We start from the raw sequence: 17,909 nt of genomic DNA, 5'->3' as shown, positions 1-17,909 counted from the left end.
TAATCATAATTATATGTGTGTGTGTATATATATATATATATATACACATATATATATATATATATATATATACACACATATAATTATGATTAGTTTATATATATATATGATAATAGTAATAATGAGATATATATATATGTGTGTGTGTGTGTGTGTGTGTGTGTATGTATAATATTATATGTATATATATAATTATGTAATCAGTTAAAGTTTATTTGAGAATAATCATAAAAAATTATGAATTCAATTTCACATATGCTAACATTCTTAACACTAAAGTCAATTATATGAATGTCTTCCTCAATCAATCTTAGAAAATACCAATGCTCCTCTCATTTGGTCAAATAAATCATCAATTCGAGGAAGTGGATATTTGTTTTTGATGGTGACCTTGTTGACCATTCTAGAATCCTTGCACGCTTCATGGTTCTATCCTTTTTCTTAACAAATAATATTGGGGCTCCTCAAGGAGAGATGCTAGCGTAGATGAGCTTCTTATCCAATAATCCTGTAAATGTACTTGCAACTCCATTAGTTCTGTGGTAGTTATTCTTTACGGTGTTCTAGATACGGGCTCTGCTCCTGGCAGCAAAATTATGGTAAAATCTATTACCCTAGAAGGAGGTAGGTCAAGTTGTTCCTCTGGAAACACATCTTGGTAGTTCCTAAGATAGGGACACCTTTCCACAAAGGATTCCTTCATTCCTTCCGCAATTTCCCTGTCCTTTAGAATGTGGTCATCTTGATACACTTTTTTTTCGAGTCTCATTTGGATCTATTTTTACTGCATAGATCGCACACCCTTTTCTTCTACATCTCTTATGTTGCATGGCTGATATTTGACACGGTTTCACTTCATGTACTATTCCTTGAATGTTCACAATATTCCCTTGGTCATCTAGGCATTTCGCTGTCTTTGCAAGGTAATCCACTTTTGTGTTATGTTCACTAAGCCAATTGATCCCCATGATGATAGCATAGGACCCCAGAGGTGCTACATATAGGTTAACCTTAGTAGAGAAGTCTGGAAAGTCTACTGGAGCCTCAAACAGACATTGCTCTACCCGAGCCTTTGATTGGTTTGCATACTCAACAGTCCAAGGGTTTGCCGTAAATCCAGTTCTTTTTGGAAATCTGCTTAACAGTTTTGGAGATATAAAACACTCAGCGGCTCTACTATCAATTACTATTGAAATAGGGTTTCCTATTAAGATAATATCTTATACTTTCTATAATAGTCAACTACTTGTCTGTAGTCCGTCTTTCAGTCTAGATAGGAATGTTTCCTATCCCGTCTCTTTTTTCTTCAGTCCAGATAGGAATGTTTCTTATCCTGTCTCTAGTTTTGTTTCTAATTCCGTCTTCAGTCTACGTTGTTTCTTTTATAAACAACGTCCTTGTAATTCTTTATAAGGAACACATTTGTTCCTTTGTTAATCAATGAATCCTCCGGAAATCCGTTAATCTGCCAACTCTTCTTGAATCTTGTAACATGGTATCAGAGCGAAGTTTTTTTTTTGAAAATAATAATTTCTTTTTAGAAATTATCAGTAGCTATTTTCGAAATTAAGTATCTGTGATATTTTGCTTCAAACTGGGTTTTTCCATTCGGAGAAATCTCACTGTAAATCGAGAGCAGGGTTTCCGTTTTCTGTGAGAAATTCATAGAACTCTTGGTTTTTGGCTAGGGCTTGTGAGACCAGTAAAGGGTGTTTTTTCTGCAAATCACGGCTCTACATTTTCTCTGGTCGGCTTGTGTTCTGCCTGGTTCGTGGTTCGAATGTGCCAACTTTCGGCCGCAGTCTACAAGGCCTGAAGTCGTGCGTTTTTTGGCCGTTTTTTACTGCCGTTTTTCTTGCAGCCGGGCTTTAGCTTTCATGCGCCTGTAACAGTGAAATGGTGTTTTTGCCATGCTTCTTAGCTCCTTTTTTTTTCTGACGTTTTTTAAAACAAAACGGCTCTCAATCCGGCCTCTGCGATTTTCCTAAATCTGCGACTATTTTTGGGAGGTCCTCTGTCTTTTTGGCCACTATTTTCTTCATATTTGGAGTCGTTTTTTTGCATACTCAGTCTATAATCGTGCTTGGGAAGCAGAATCGACCATTTTTATCAAGAAATCTGAAGATTTTTCAAGCATTTTTCAGCCAGGGCCGTTTTTTTTCGAAACCCTAATTTTTGGGGTCGGAAATTTTTTTTGTTTGCAGATTCTTGGTGGGTTTTTCGAGCTCTCTTTTGGGTCTTTTGTATTTTTGCCTCGAAGAACGTGCCTTCACAAATTTTCACAGTTTTTTATTAAAAAACGTGCCATGGCATCTCTGACAAATATTTTGCTCGAACATAATTCCAAATTCAATGGTCGCAATTATGGAACCTGGAAGCAACGCATCATCGCAATCTTCGAATATCGAAACACCGATCAACTTGTTCTGGGTGTTACGCAGCCTCCGACTTCTCCAGTTCTTGATCAAGGTGAAGCTGCATTTTTCGCCTTTTGAATCTGTTTCTGTTTTTATGGGTTTGTTGATTTTCTCCTCAAAAATCATTTCAAGTTGTCTGTAATACGCAAGGTTGTGTGAGATTCTGGGTTTGTTGATTTTCTCCTCAAAAATCATTTCAAGTTGTCTGTAATACGCACGGTTGCGTGAGATTCTGGGTTTTACCGTTTTTCTCACAAAAACGAAGCTTTGTAATCTATTTTGAGTTATAGCACTCTTTTGGCAAAGCTTCTTGGTTTCAGCATTCTGTAGATCCAAGGAGTGTCTCATTTATCCCAAAATGTTCCAACATCCGTACGTTGACCATTAAGGGAGGGTATTAAGATAATATCTTATACTTTCTATAATAGTCAACTACTTGTCTGTAGTCCGTCTTTCAGTCTAGATAGGAATGTTTCCTATCCCGTCTCTTTTTTCTTCAGTCCAGATAGGAATGTTTCTTATCCTATCTCTAGTTTTGTTTCTAATTCCGTCTTCAGTCTACGTTGTTTCTTTTATAAACAACGTCCTTGTAATTCTTTATAAGGAACACATTTGTTCCTCTGTTAATCAATGAATCATCCGGAAATCCGTTAATCTGCCAACTCTTCTTGAATCTTGTAACATTTCCACATATCTTACCCGGGGTTTCTGTGGGGCCTAGTTGCTGCTCTGCATGACGGTTGTCTAGTGCTGCATGATTCCTTTGCTGGAAGATGGTTTGTTGAGGTGGTAAGGGAGGATGTGTTTGCTGGTTAGATGTGCCCTTACTAGGACATTGATTGGCATAGTGGTCTTTGCCACAAACGAATCAACCTTTCGCTAGTCCCTTCTTTTCATTCTCTTTGTTGCCATTGCTAGTGCTAGACGTTCTTTTGTGAGTCCTTGATTCGGAACTAGATGCACTCCAGTTGGCCTTCCTCTTATTATCATTGATGGAATCATCCTTCTTTACTTTCCGTTCTTGTCGGATGGCCTTTTCGAGGGCCTCCTCCATGGTTTGGGGTGCTAGCACATCTATGGCTCCCCCAATTGTGTTATTCAACCGCATGATAAATTTTTCTGACCTTGAAATTTCCAGCTTGCTAACAGGTAGGAATATACTTCAGAAGTTGAGTGAATCTTTCCTAGTATCCGTTCACTGTCAGGTCCTTATGTTTGAGGTTTTGAAAATCTAACACCTTCTGATCATAGAGGGATTGCGGTAACTATCGGTTCTTAAAAGTATTGACAAACTTATTCCAAGTGATGTTAGTGGTCTTAATATTTAATTCCATCTTATTAATTTCCCACGTGGTAGTAGCTTCCCTATAAGCTGGTAGATTCCCCAAACAACCTTTCAAGATTCAGATCAGCACGTAAAATCAAAATTCTTCTCCATTTTGGTCAACCATGCCTCAGCGATAACCTCAGACTTAAATCTTGAAAATTTAGGGGGCTTGATTTTCTTAATGTTGGCAGATAACTCACTAGCTATTTGCTTTTTCCTTTGAATTTCCAACTGTGTTGGAGGGGGCCTGTTTTCTTGTCCACTATGAGCAGATGATTCTAACTCAGCTCTAGGTTGAGGTGAGGACTAGGTGTCTTCATGCCCTTTCACAAGTTGGGTTACTAAATCATTCATCCTCTTCTCCATTTTCTCCATTTTGGTTTTGATGTCAAGTAAAACTTGGACTAGATGGTCCATAGAACCTTGAGAGTTAACCTTCCTGGATTTCTCATTTTGCACATGGTTATTGTTTTCACTGTTTCCCATATCATTTGGTTAAGGTTCCTAATCTATAGTTGGTTCATCCGTTAATAACACATTGAAATGTATGTTTACCATTTGAAAGAAAGACGAAAAGATAATAACTGATTGCTCAGAAATGACAAGAATGAGCAAGTACACAATTCCATTATTTTCTATTACTTTCTTTATTAATCTCAGATAAATAAGACAATGAGTTTCTTGTGCAACTGCAACTTCATTTATTTACAAAATCTTCACCACTGCTGGGTACAAGTTTTTTCTAACATAACTCTTTAAGGAAATCAGACACCCTATTGTTGGGTATCCTATCCGTTTCCTTCCTTGGGCTTATTCTACCCGATACAAGGTACATGATACATCATAAGTAGATTAGTTTGTTTAGAATTCCAGGTTTGAATGAATTTGTTCCTCACAATTGCCTTACTGGTAGGAGTTCACCTGACTCTTTGGTTCTTGATATGATTTAAGGCATGAACTAATGTTTCATCATCTATGGGTGCGAAGCAATATGAGTAATCAAATCTGGGCATATTCTTAATCAAAAGGATATGAACGGGGTGGCGAGGTTTCTTCCGAGGCGTCATTCGGGTTCTCATCCTGTTCCCATTTAAACATTAGATTTTACTTTTCTTTGAAATCAATGGTGAGCCCAAGGTTCATTGTCGAACTAGAGCTTTGATACCATATGTAACATCCATCTTTCCTACCCCTTAGTTTCCCTATATTTTAACATTCAAGTTAGGCTATGTACATATTCACATGCATGGGACTAACATTTATAACAGATGAACTGATAATCATGAAATATAACATATATTATATATGTGTACAAATAACACGTACAAACATGTCTTATATTTCAAATATACGTATATGTACACATACATTATATTTAAATATAAGCATACATATACATGTATGTAATATGTACAAATATATGTAAGTATTATGGGTATCATTATAATAAGTCATGTCTGACATCAGAAGAAGGATGCAGAGCGTCCATATTCTCAAATCAAAGCTAACAATTGTTTTTATTTCTCTCAATGCTCAAGTGAATATATATTTATGTGTCGTTTTAGATTTGACGATGTAGTTAGCTCATGGTGGACACTTGGCATAATCTAGTTTGTCCCTCTTGCCTTCCCTTGACCATGGTGGTTTAGACTCATACCTTTTAGCTCAGTGGCAGGTTGGTGGACCCGTGTTCTATTCTCTCTCAGCAATGCTTACCCCCCATCGCCACGCTTCCTCCAAGGAGAATTAACACGGTGAAAGCATACTTCCACAAATTAGTTATCATAACTAATAACCATATTAACTGACCATTTTTTCATTCATGTAATAGCATATGATAAATCACCATCTTCCGTTCCACATGAAACATAATGAATAACCAATATTTCCATTCATATGAATTCAAAATCAGTAACTAATTTAACCAACCATTTTGGTGGAGCTTGAAATATCAATGGCTAAATAAAATTTCAAAATTTACAAAATAGGGGATGCAACAAATATAGTGAAGTGCTACTTTCATCAAACATGGCCTACCCTTTTAGGTGTGACCCAATCTTTTTATACCAAATCCTCATTAGACAAAAAATAATTTGTATATGTTGAACCAGTTCAGATTATGCTATCCTTAACCCTGCAATAAATTGTTAACCTTCTGCTTTTATTTTTCTTGAAGTGTAAAAATGAGGCAAAAGATTTGGAAAGGTACACACAAATTTTCAGAATTGTTTTTTTTAAAAACTCAGTAAACAATACAGAAAATGAAGCAGGTGGTGATTTCTTGGGGTTGATCATGAGTTTTTTGATTATAATGCTATATGTCTTTGACCATCCCCAGTAACAAGCATTCTGGATTTTTGTATTGTTACTCCAGTAAGTATTGATGGTAATGTTTTTGGGTCCTCTGATGTGTGCTGGAGTACAAACATTTCATTGTATTTGTTCGCTGCTCTGGCTGCAAACTTCAGTCTTCATCAACTTCCAACACATTGAGGGGTCCTCCCTTGGTACAAATATTTATAATTGTACTTGATTTTGAGTTACTGTGTTAGCTTTACTCCTGATTACCTATGTCTTTGTTTTCTTGCTTTATTTAGTTTTTCTTGACTCAATGGCTTTCCTTTCTCTAGTACTTTGTGATAGTAACAGTAGTGAGTTCCAGTCTCTTTGACGTCTTCTTGGTCACTCAGACATGTACTTCATTTCTTTTGTAATTTCTTTCTTGGTGGTCAAATATTATTTTGTTTCTCTTTGAAATGCAGCCCAAGGCTTAACTGATATGTTGGCAAGGGATTCAAACCACTTTCAAGGAGATCTGTTTGTCTCTGTACATCAGATGTAAGATTGGTGTTTCGTAAGGCACTTGAGAGTATGACAAGTACACTGCCTTACAATTGCCCCATTTTCTGTATTCACGCTCGCTGAAGCTATTAGACATTTGGTGCGCACTTGTTGAGAAAAGATAAAGATGTAAATGTAAAATACTCTAGCAAATTTGAAAGACCATTGTGTACATTAAACCAATGGAGTGTCTGTCTAAGTACTAACTCTGTAAATATACACTATCTACTGAAGGGCAACTTTTATCATCCATGAACATTGATATAATTTTTTTCTCTATATTTGGAATATGTGTTAACTTGCAACAAATATAAATTTGAACTTTAATCTTTCATACTGTTTGCAATTTTTACTGCTGCTCTTTAATGTATGTAGGGAACGAGTTGAATAGATAAATGTACAACTTCTCAAAAACAAAACTAAAAAGGAGAGTTCAAGCCAACAAATACGTGTGAAATATGATCCACTGTTTTTTTTTTGCGGATTTATTTTAACACTCGCGCAATCAACAATGCTGGAGAGAAAAATATGGAAGGGAGTATAATCTAGATCCAGTGGAATGCTGATTATCTGGGATATTGAGATTAAGTTTGGACTCTTAGTAAGATATTTTGTGTATTCTTGCATGACAATTGAGAGTTCTAAAGAATGGAGCTTTATTAAACTGTTCAGAAAAAAAGTTTAGTGTTGTGTAAGAGTCTTCATCTTCTCAATACTTATTTTATTTAGACGGTTTTTAAAATATGTTGCCTTATAGTTGTTTGTTTTTCAACTCTGTATATGCTGCCGAATTCTATTTTTGCTTCTATGAAATACTCTGGGAATTGTTTGTTGGCACATCCTCTAGTAAATATTTTTTCTGTGTTTACAGAATGTTTTTGGGTTGCAATTGAAGAAGATTTGTCCCATTGATATAGTCCAGAGACCTACATATTCCTTTACTATTTTATTTCAGCAATTGTTTGGTTCATATATTCATCGGCAGATTTGCTTTTCTGAGCCCGCTGTGACAAGGGAGTTGATGCTAGTTCTAATTGCAGATGGAGTTTTCATTTGGAACGAAAAGTTGGGTACCTGAAGACACCATAAATGGAGAAAATGGTAGAGAAATGAACAAACCCGCCTTAGGACTTCATGTGCCAGGGTGCTTTGATAAGATTCTCCCTATAAAAAATTGTTTGTTACAACACAAAGTAGCAAATCAAGTAAGTTAATCTTTATCAATTTTGATGATTATTTCTCTCAGCCGAAGTACCGAGTATCAGTAAACAGGCTCTATCAATGTTATCTTATATGTATATGATGCTTAGCAGTCAAACAGTCTATCTTGGTGAATACCTGTGAGTCCAAGTAAGAAAAAACAAATAAATTCTGTTTGACTTGTGAGTCTGGATTGATTTAATGTGCATGAGTGAGATAAGCTAAATCTGCTTTAACAGTGAATACTTGTGTGAATACTTCTGCCAAAAATTCCCCCTCTTTGAAAGACAAGGCTTATGTACCTTTTTCAGAAGTACAATATATTTTTGTGTCAGGTGTTTCAGAGTACAAATACTTGTAGTTTTCTTATTTGTATTTGTGAAAAGTATTGTAGTAAGAATCAGTCGTCTATTTGCTCTTGTAACCTTGTAACTTAAAGTTTGACTTATTGAGCTATCTTCTATTATACGTAAAATACTCTTTCCAATCTCTTTTCATTCTACACTTCAGTTATTTCCTTATCCTATTATATGATTTGAAAATTAATATAAAAGATGTCACAGACATCGTCATTTGACTCTCTTTATTGTTTTTTTTGGCTTTTATAACATTTAGAGCATTGTAAACCTTCTTATCTTTCATTTTAATTCAGTCCTACAATATACACCTCTCCTATTCCATTGGTATGTGGACCACCATACCTGATATATATGGCAAGGCTACAGCTTGACTAGTGTACCCATCTCTACCCAAAATGAAAGCTAAATTTCAGCTGCGGCAGATATCAATGGATGCTGTGCTCTTGTCATTCATGCCACATCCAATTAGATTTAATAATAAATTTACTCACCCTCAAAGGTTAAAAACTCCAAACTTTTTATTTATTAAATATAGTTGCTTCACATGTAAAGTTGCAAGTGGAGCATTGGCATTTAGAGAGGTTTCTGCTTTCAGTAACTGTCGCAGCAGAGGTGCGAGCAGAGCCATTTGGAGACATGTTACAGATATCAGAGGTTTGAGCAGAGGACCTCTGCTGAGAAGACTGCTATGAACCATAACCACTTTATTGCTGTCGCGATATTCGAAGATGGTTAGCATCCATTGTTTCCATGTGCCATAATTGTGATTGTTGTATTTCTAATTTCCCTCGAGCAAAATATTAGTCAGAGATGCCATAGCATGTTTTTCAGTGAAAAAGTGTGAAAATCTGCGAAAGGATGTACTTTGAGGCACAAAAACGGAAGAACCAGAAAAATTGAAGGGGTACCTATAAGAGAGCTTGAAAAACCCAAAAAGAATATGTTATCAGTTTTTGGATCCGCTGGCTTGAAATTTGAGGCACAAAAATCGAGGCACCCAAAAAAATTTGACAACCCAGTTAAGCTCTCGAAAAACCTACGAAGAAATTATGTCAAAAAAAAATTGTAAGTCCAAAAATTAGGGTTTTTGAACAAAAATTAGTGCATGTCACACGATCAACAATGAAGCACTTGTGTATACTAAATACTATATCAAGCTGAGGAGAATACCACATGATCTGATTCATGAAGAGTAGGTTGAGTTCTATGCTAGGAACATAGTATATATTGAAATGAGATTCCCCCATCGGATCTTATCTGAACGTTGCCCTTGTCAACAACAATATACTCTTCACCTCCTCTGAATATAACTGAATCAATAAAAGGAGGAAAATCTATAAACCAATCACGTCTTTGAGTGAAATGTTGAGAAGCACCAAAATCTATATACCAAGCAAAAGATTTCACATGGTCTGCAAGTCCTTTAGCCAAGAAGGCGTAAACGGAAAACTTTTTGTGCTGTATGTGCTCAACAACATTGGCTTTTGGCTAAGACACTCCCTGCTTCTGCTATTCAAAAGCTAACCGATTGCGACAATCCTTGAGCAAATGGCCATATTCGTTATAGTAGTTATGCTACACCTTCGTCATCTTTGGACCATCTTGAGACTAATTGGAGTCCTCTTGCTAAGATGATTGAGGGTGCTGAGATTTGCCTTTATCCTTGTAAAAGGATTTGGCTGAAAAAGTTGGTTCGGAGTAGGACGAGGTGGCATTGCTACCAAATTGTTCTTTCTAATGATCCTATTGCAAAATTTTGGTGCACAACTTAGAAAAATTTATACCAGCATTAGTAGAAGCAATGTTGAGATTCTCTATAAAGTGCTCATAAGATTTTGGTAGACTCTTCAAGGTGATAACTACTATTACATTCCATTTTTTATTTATAATTGTTGATATTTAGGATAATTCAAAATGGATGATTAGATTAGTTGCTACATTTCTTTTTTCTTTCTCACATGAATGGGAATATTGGTTTTTTGTTATATGCCTTGTGAAAAGGAAGATGTGGTTAGTCGTTATGATATTTCTTGATGATTAATCAAGTTAGTTAATAATTATGGTAACTAACTTTCTTTTGGAAGACGAATACTTCCACCTTGTCAATCCTTTTTGTAGGAACATGACAAAGGGGGAGGAGCATTGCCAGAGAGGAAATAGGGTACGATGACACCGAGCTAATGTTACTGAACCATCAGGTATGAACCTAAGGCACCATGGTTAGGGCAAAAGCGGGCTAGGCAAGAAGAGTATACCAGGTGTCCACCATGAGCGAACTAAGTTGAAACATAAATATACTTCTAAAATAATAAAAGAAATAAATCAATTGTTACCTTTAAATCGAGCATGTGGGTGAACTGGAATCCTTCCCTTGTCAGATGTGAATTACTCTAATAACACCATAGTATCTACGGAAGGTTGCACGTGTTACATATACATACATGTATACGTATATTTAAATATGATGTATATGTAACATTACATATTTCAAAATATAATGTATATATATGTGTGTGTGTATCGTACAAACATACACATCTACTATAGTTTTATTAAAAATAATTCAAGGGGAACACTATTATCTTTATTTTACCTGGTGGCAATTATGGGGTGCATCGCCACCCATCTCTTTTATTATTTCCAACTTAGCTCAAAATTGCAATGCCACCACCTTCTTTTCTTATTATTTTTTACTTAATGCATTTTATTATTGTCGCCACCTTGCTAAGTTTCCAAGAACTGTAACTCCTCCAAGAAGTATCAAGCATTTAAGCATATATGATTTCCCAATGCCACACACTCCATTCATTCTTTCTCTCTCTCTCTCTCTCTCTCCAAGAATGTAATGTCCCTCTGTAATGTCCCCTCTTTAGTTCGACATGACATTGATCATGGATTTTGCCTATTCCAGACTCACGTAGGCAAATGGTGTGGAGAGAGAGTCAATTCTGCGGATCAGATGGTCATATCTTGCTCTTGAAGAAGTGTTAAGAGGTTATATTTTATTATTATGTGTTATTGGGGCCTACATGTTATAATTTTAAGTTGAGTTGCACTTTTTATTTTATAAAATTACTTTATTATAAAAAGTGCATTATAATGAGATTTTATAAAGGATGTTTCTAGAAGTTCTAGAAAAAGTGCATTATAATGAGATTTTATAAAGGATGTTTCTAGAAGTTCTAGCAACTTCTTAGAAAAGTGAATAAATAGAGGGCTGGGCCTCTCATTTTGGACATGCTTGGATTTGAGATTTCTTCTACTTCTTCCATTGTGGAGAAAATTTGTAGTCTCTTGGGTCTGCAAATTATTATTTGATCTTTGGGAACGAATCACTCCCTTGGATTGGCGACCTTGAGGGTGTGAAATATCACCTGAATTGTTGCATTTGAGGAGTTGGTAATTCAGCTATCTCATTTGGACTTCATTGAGATTTAGTTATAAGGGTTTACTTTGGTTGGAATAAGGGTTTCAGTTGTGCCCTAGCATTTGTGGATTGATTAACAGGGTTTGAAGACACAGTTGTGCATTATTTTCAGACTGCCAGTCCAGGGTTTGGACCCACGTTTTTGCTCATAACTCCTAATTGGCTTGACGGATGAATTTCATATTTTAGGGGGTTATTCAGCAACCCTAGGCGCCCAGATTTATTGCTTTTGGAGTGACAAAAAAACGCTGCAATATTTTTATCTAGCAGCCGTACCAGGCCGTACCTGTACGGCCCTGTCAGTTGGGCAGCAGCAGCAATTTTGTGAGTCGGTTTGGGGCAGATTGTGAGGTCTTCGTGTGGCATTAATTCAGCATTCATATTCGGCAAAATTGGAGCTATTTCAGGTGCACAAACTGAAGTTTTGATTGCCAAAATATTGCATGTTATGGATTAGAACAGTCAGCACTGTCATTGCATAAATAGTTATTTCCAGTCATTAATAACTGTTGTAAAAGTTTCGTCATTTGCATTCCAAATCTGAACTGGGTTATTGTTCATGTCATAACATTGCATTGTCAAGAGCTTGATGTATTAAAAGTGCATAGTTGTGACAGTCTCTCATTGTAATCAGTTCTATTTGCTGTCATAAAATCAGAATTGCATTGGACTTCATATTTGAGTTTCATATTGTCATCTATCTCTTAGATTGGTAGTGTTATAATCTGGAATTGTTGTTCATACATTATTGGCATCATATATTGAGGTTTCGTTGTACAACAATTAGTAATATTGCAGCCTTATTCGGTTACATGCCAACTGTTTGACAAAATTCCTAAGTCCAATTTGAGGGTTTCAGTGGCCTTTATAGTAAGGGTCATTACAGTGGTATCAGAGCTATAAGTCTTGCCATCATGTGGAGGTCTTATAGGGAATTTGGAACAGCTGGATAGAAGGGAAAGTGTTTGACGAAATGTCAAAACACTAAAATCAGAACATTTATGTTTGAGCATGCGACAGAGGCTTTATAATTTCCGCAATACCAAAGCAAGACAAGATAGGATTTCAGACCTGCAGAGCGAATAGTCTAGCTCATCTGTACAGGTGGACATAGAATCCAGTCATACAGACACAGGGGAGGTATTCTTTGATCAAGACTATGACTACAATATGGATAGAGGCGGGAATGCTGGTCCAGATCAGCGAGAGGAAAGATTTTTACAGTTATTAGACACCTTGGCACAGGGACAGCGATTAGCCGAACAAAGAGCACAGGAACAAAATCAGAGAATGGAGCTTATGATGCAGATGATGGCTCGTCAAATGGGGTTGAACGCTAACATAGGTGGAGGAAATAATCAGAATGGTAACAATCAGAATGGGAATAATTAGGATGGGATACATAATGGAGGCGAACAAATTGGGAACAATTTCGGTCATGCACCCCAGCAAGCTAGGACAGTGAGTTCGAGACCTATGATTCCCACGTTCCTTCCTAGAGCTCCAGAGCAGTCAGTACCAGAACCCCAGATCACTGACATACAGGATCAGCTGAGGAGAGATTGGGAAGCAGGAGGTCCAGATTTTACAGCTGCAATCACCTTTAGAGAGTATATGGATGTGCGGATGAAGCATATGCCCCGTGGACATGACAGGACTCAGAGCTCTGAGCTACGAAAGAAAGTAGGAAAACTTCAGTTACCATATTATGATGGCTCGGGGAAGTCTACAGCAAGAGCTTGGGTTCAAAAACTTGACACATACTTTCAATTGAACCCTATGTCTGAGGAAGAAGCTATTAAGTATGCAGCAATTCACCTGGATGGGTTAGCACACGAGTGGTGGCATCATGGTATGATCACTATGGGTCATGCACACATTACCTCATATGTGGAGTTTACGGAGAGACTGATTGAACGTTTTGATAAGAAGGATCCAGAACTCCATTTCAAGGAGTTAGCTCAGCTTAAACAATGGGGATCATTGGAAACATACATTTCAGAATTTCAGAAACTTGCAGTGTTAGTAACAGATGTATCTGTATGGAGGCTATTGGTTTTATTTATGGATGGGCTAGTTGATCCGTTGAGAGGGTGGATTAAAGCTCTCAACCCTCCCACTTTGCAGGAAGCCATTAAGAAAGCTCGTGACATGGATTCCTCTTCAGCTTCTAAAAATAAATTCCAGGCAAAGAGTTTCCCTTCAGGAAAAGATAGGGACAGGAAACCCTTTCATAGAGAGGCACAGCTACCTAAGGAGGAAAGTAAGAGGTTGGACAAGGAGACACTTAATGACTTGCGTAGGAAGAAGCTATGCTTCTATTGCAAAGGCCCGTATGAGTATGGCCATGACTGTCCTATGAGGCCAAAAGGGAAGACCAACCGAGCAATGTGGGCTTATTACGAAGGCTCAGATTCAGATAGTTCAGAACATCATGATGAGGATCCTGATGAAGCAGAGGGAGAGCAGGAGATAGACAGTGCAGGGCAACAGCAGGGAACAGAGCTACATTTACAAGAAGCATGACTGTCTAGTATCCAGAGAGAGGGATCTTTCAGACTTCGGGGAGTTTTGGCTGGGCAGAAGGTTATTACATTATTGGACACAGGTGCCACACATAATTTCATTGATGCACGATTCGTGGAGAAGCGTGGACTCATTACTGAGGAGTTCGTGGGACTAAGAGTCAAGGTAGCTGACGGATACACTCTTCGTTGTGACAGGATGGTACGAGACCTACCTTTGCGCCTGAACAACTATGAGTTTAAGGCGGACTATCATGTGGTCAACATGGGTGACATGGATATAGTACTTGGAATGCAGTGGCTACATTCATTGAAGGTGGTTACCCTGAGACTAGAGGATATGGAGATACAATTCGAAGTGAATGGTAGGACTCATGTGCTTAAGGCTATCCGTAATGGAGACATCAGGACTATCTCATTTAGGCGGCTGGAGAGATTAACTAGGCATAATGATATAGAGTGGGCAGCAGTTTGTACTTTGACACCTGCACAGGAGGAGCAACATAAGACGGAATATCATCCTGATATTCAGAAATTGAGGATTAAGTACGAAAAGGTATTCAGTGAGATTCCACTAGGCAGGCCACCGGACAGAGGCATTGAGCATGTTATTGAGCTGGAGGAAGGTGCTAAGCCTATCATGATCACAACATATCGACACCCAAAGCGACTCAAGGATGAGATCGAAAGGACCATCGAGGAGTTGCTAGCTATGGGGCACATCCGACCAAGTAAGTCACCTTTTGCATCTTCTGTTGTTTTGGTACAAAAGAAGGATGGAACTCTTCGGATGTGTGTTGATTATAGGGAATTAAATAAGAGAACCATTAAGAACAGGTATCCTATTCCTCGCATTGATGAGTTGATAGATGAATTGCATGGGGCTTGTTATTTCACGAAAATTGATTTGAGATCAGGATATCACCAGATCAGAGTCCGTGAACAGGATATTGAGAAAACTGCTTTCAGATTTCATTGTGGGCACTTTGAGTTTGTAGTCATGCCTTTCGGCCTGACCAATGCACCTGCCACTTTTCAGTCCACTATGAATAGAGTTTTCCACCATCAGTTGAGGAAATTCGTGCTGGTGTTTTTTGATGACATTTTGATCTATAGCCGATCATGGCAGGAGCATCTAGAGCATTTGGAGACAGTGTTGAGCATTTTACAGAAGGAGTCCTTGTATGCGAAAGAGTCCAAATGTGACTTAGGGATGACCGAGCTGTTATATTTGGGACACATTATTAGTGCAGATGGAGTGCGGATGGATCCTGAAAACATTCACGCTATTGTTGATTGGCCTCCACCAGAGAACCTTACACAGTTGAGGGGGTTCCTTGGTTTATGTGGTTTCTATCGCAGGTTTGTCAGTGGCTACTCACGACATGCAGCTCCCATGATAGATCTACTGAAAAAAGGGGAATTTGTGTGGACTCAGAAGGCACAGGACTGTTTTATGAGATTTAAGGAGATAATGACTACGTGCCCAGTTCTAGCATTACCTGATTTCACGAAGCCATTTGAGCTTCAATGTGATGCATTTGGAGAGGGAGTAGGTGCTGTACTTATGCAGAATAAGCACCCCATAGCTTATGAGAGCAAGAAGCTCAGAGGCCCCGAGCGTTCATTCAGTATATATGATAAGGAGATGTTGGCCATCATGCATGCTTTGGCCAAATTCAGACAATATCTTGTGGGTAGCAAGTTTTGTATTAAAACTGATCATAACAGTTTGAGGCATTTCTTGGGACAGCGGGACCTGAATGATCGCCAGCAAAAGTGGGTAAGTAAGTTGCAGGCATATGATTTTGACATCTCATATGTCAAGGGAACTCAGAATGTTGTTGCAGATGCTCTTTCTCGAAGGCTACACCTCACTCTTATGGTTCAGATATCAGAGGATTGGCGACACTTGATTATAGCAAAGTATGCCAGGGATACATGGGCCTCCGATATAGTGGAGGGAACAATGATTGATACCAGATACACACTTGTAGATGATTTAATCATTTACAATAACAGGATTTACCTAGTCCCAAGATCGAAGGTTAAGCAACTGATTTTGAGAGCATTTCACGACTCACCGACAGTAGGCCATCCTGGGTACTTCAAGACTTACAGGTCAGTTCGAGAGCGGTTCACTTGGAAGGGGCTGAAAGCTGATGTTTTGCAGTATGTTCGAGAGTGTCTTGTTTGCCAGCAAAACAAACAAGAACACACCTATCCGGCAGGGTTCCTACAGCCACTTCCGATCCCTGACAGGAAGTGGGAGTGCATCTCCATGGACTTTATCACAGGGTTGCCCAAGGTACAAGGACGGGATTGTATTTATGTGGTGGTAGATAGATTAACAAAATATGCTCATTTCTTTCCTATCACCACTACCCACTCAGCAGCTCAGGTGGCAGAGGTTTTCTTTCGGGAGGTTTTCAAATTGCACGGATTGCCTCGGAACATTGTGAGTGACAGGGATAGCCGTTTCATGAGTCATTTTTGGCAGGAGGTATTCCGGTTATGTGGCACGGAGCTTACACGCAGCACTAGCTATCACCCACAAACCGATGGTCAGACGGAGATTGTGAACAAATGGGTGGAAGGGTATTTAAGGAATTATGTGGCAGCTCAGCAGTGAGCTTGGGTCAGATGGATATATCTCTGCGAGTATTGTTACAATACTACATATCACATCACTATACAGATGACACCCTTCATGGCACTTTACGGTTATGAAGCACCTAGTTTCTTGGATTTGTTGTTGGGCGACAGCCGAGTACCCAGTGCAGGAGAATTATTACAGGAGAGTAAGGATATAGTTGCTACTCTCAAAGATAATATTGCGAGAGCTCAGAACCAGCAGAAGCAGTATGCAGACCAGAAGAGGACTGAGCGTAGTTTTGAGGTGGATGATATGGTTTACCTCATGTTGCAGCCATACAGGCAATCTACTCTTAAGAAGAGTGGTGCAGAGAAACTCAAGCCACGCTATTACGGACCATTCAGGGTTATCAGGCGAATTGGTGAGGTGGCTTATGAGTTGGAGCTTCCGGCAGACAGCAGGGTGCACAATGTGTTTCATGTGTCCCGCCTCAAGAAGGCGTTGGGTCAGAATGTGGTGCCTTCCGCAGTATTACCTCCTTTAGACGATGAGGGAAAATTGATTTTAGTGCCAGAATCCATCCTGGAGAGTAGAGAAAAGCAGCTTCGCAGAAGAGTGATCAGAGAATACTTGGTTAAGTGGAAAGATCTACCTGTTGAGGATGCTACTTGGGAGGGGGAAGCTATTTTGCAACACCCGGCGTTGAGATTGCTTGAGGCCAAGCAATTTCAGGAGGGGCGGACTGTAATGTCCCCTCTTTAGTTCGACATGACATTGATCATGGATTTTGCCTATTCCAGACTCTCGTAGGCAAATGGTGTGGAGAGAGAGTCAATTCTGCGGATCAGATGGTCATATCTTGCTCTTGAAGAAGTGTTAAGAGGTTATATTTTATTATTATGTGTTATTGGGGCCTACATGTTATAATTTTAAGTTGAGTTGCACTTTTTATTTTATAAAATTACTTTATTATAAAAAGTGCATTATAATGAGATTTTATAAAGGATGTTTCTAGAAGTTCTAGAAAAAGTGCATTATAATGAGATTTTATAAAGGATGTTTCTAGAAGTTCTAGCAACTTCTTAGAAAAGTGAATAAATAGAGGGCTGGGCCTCTCATTTTGGACATGCTTGGATTTGAGATTTCTTCTACTTCTTCCATTGTGGAGCAAATTTGTAGTCTCTTGGGTCTGCAAATTATTATTTGATCTTTGGGAA

At 38.3% G+C, this 17,909-nt stretch overlaps 1 protein-coding gene across 2 annotated transcripts in view; it reads left to right on the top strand.

Annotated features, from left to right (window-relative positions):
- Positions 1 to 17,909, top strand: part of LOC149576141 (RNA methyltransferase family protein) — a 197,075-nt gene that overhangs the window by 56,312 nt on the left and 122,854 nt on the right. For both annotated transcript variants that reach the window (XM_089816447.1, XM_089816448.1), the window contains exon 3: positions 7,626 to 7,790. In XM_089816447.1, the coding sequence (XP_089672573.1) occupies positions 7,626 to 7,790 (165 nt within the window). The remainder of the gene's footprint in view (positions 1 to 7,625; positions 7,791 to 17,909) is intronic.

This window comes from Cupressus sempervirens, chromosome 1 (genome assembly GCF_028749045.1).
Source record: "Cupressus sempervirens isolate cs-2001-9-10 chromosome 1, ASM2874904v1, whole genome shotgun sequence".
NCBI lineage: Eukaryota > Viridiplantae > Streptophyta > Pinopsida > Cupressales > Cupressaceae > Cupressus > Cupressus sempervirens.
This window is presented reverse-complemented; position numbering and strand designations above follow the sequence as displayed.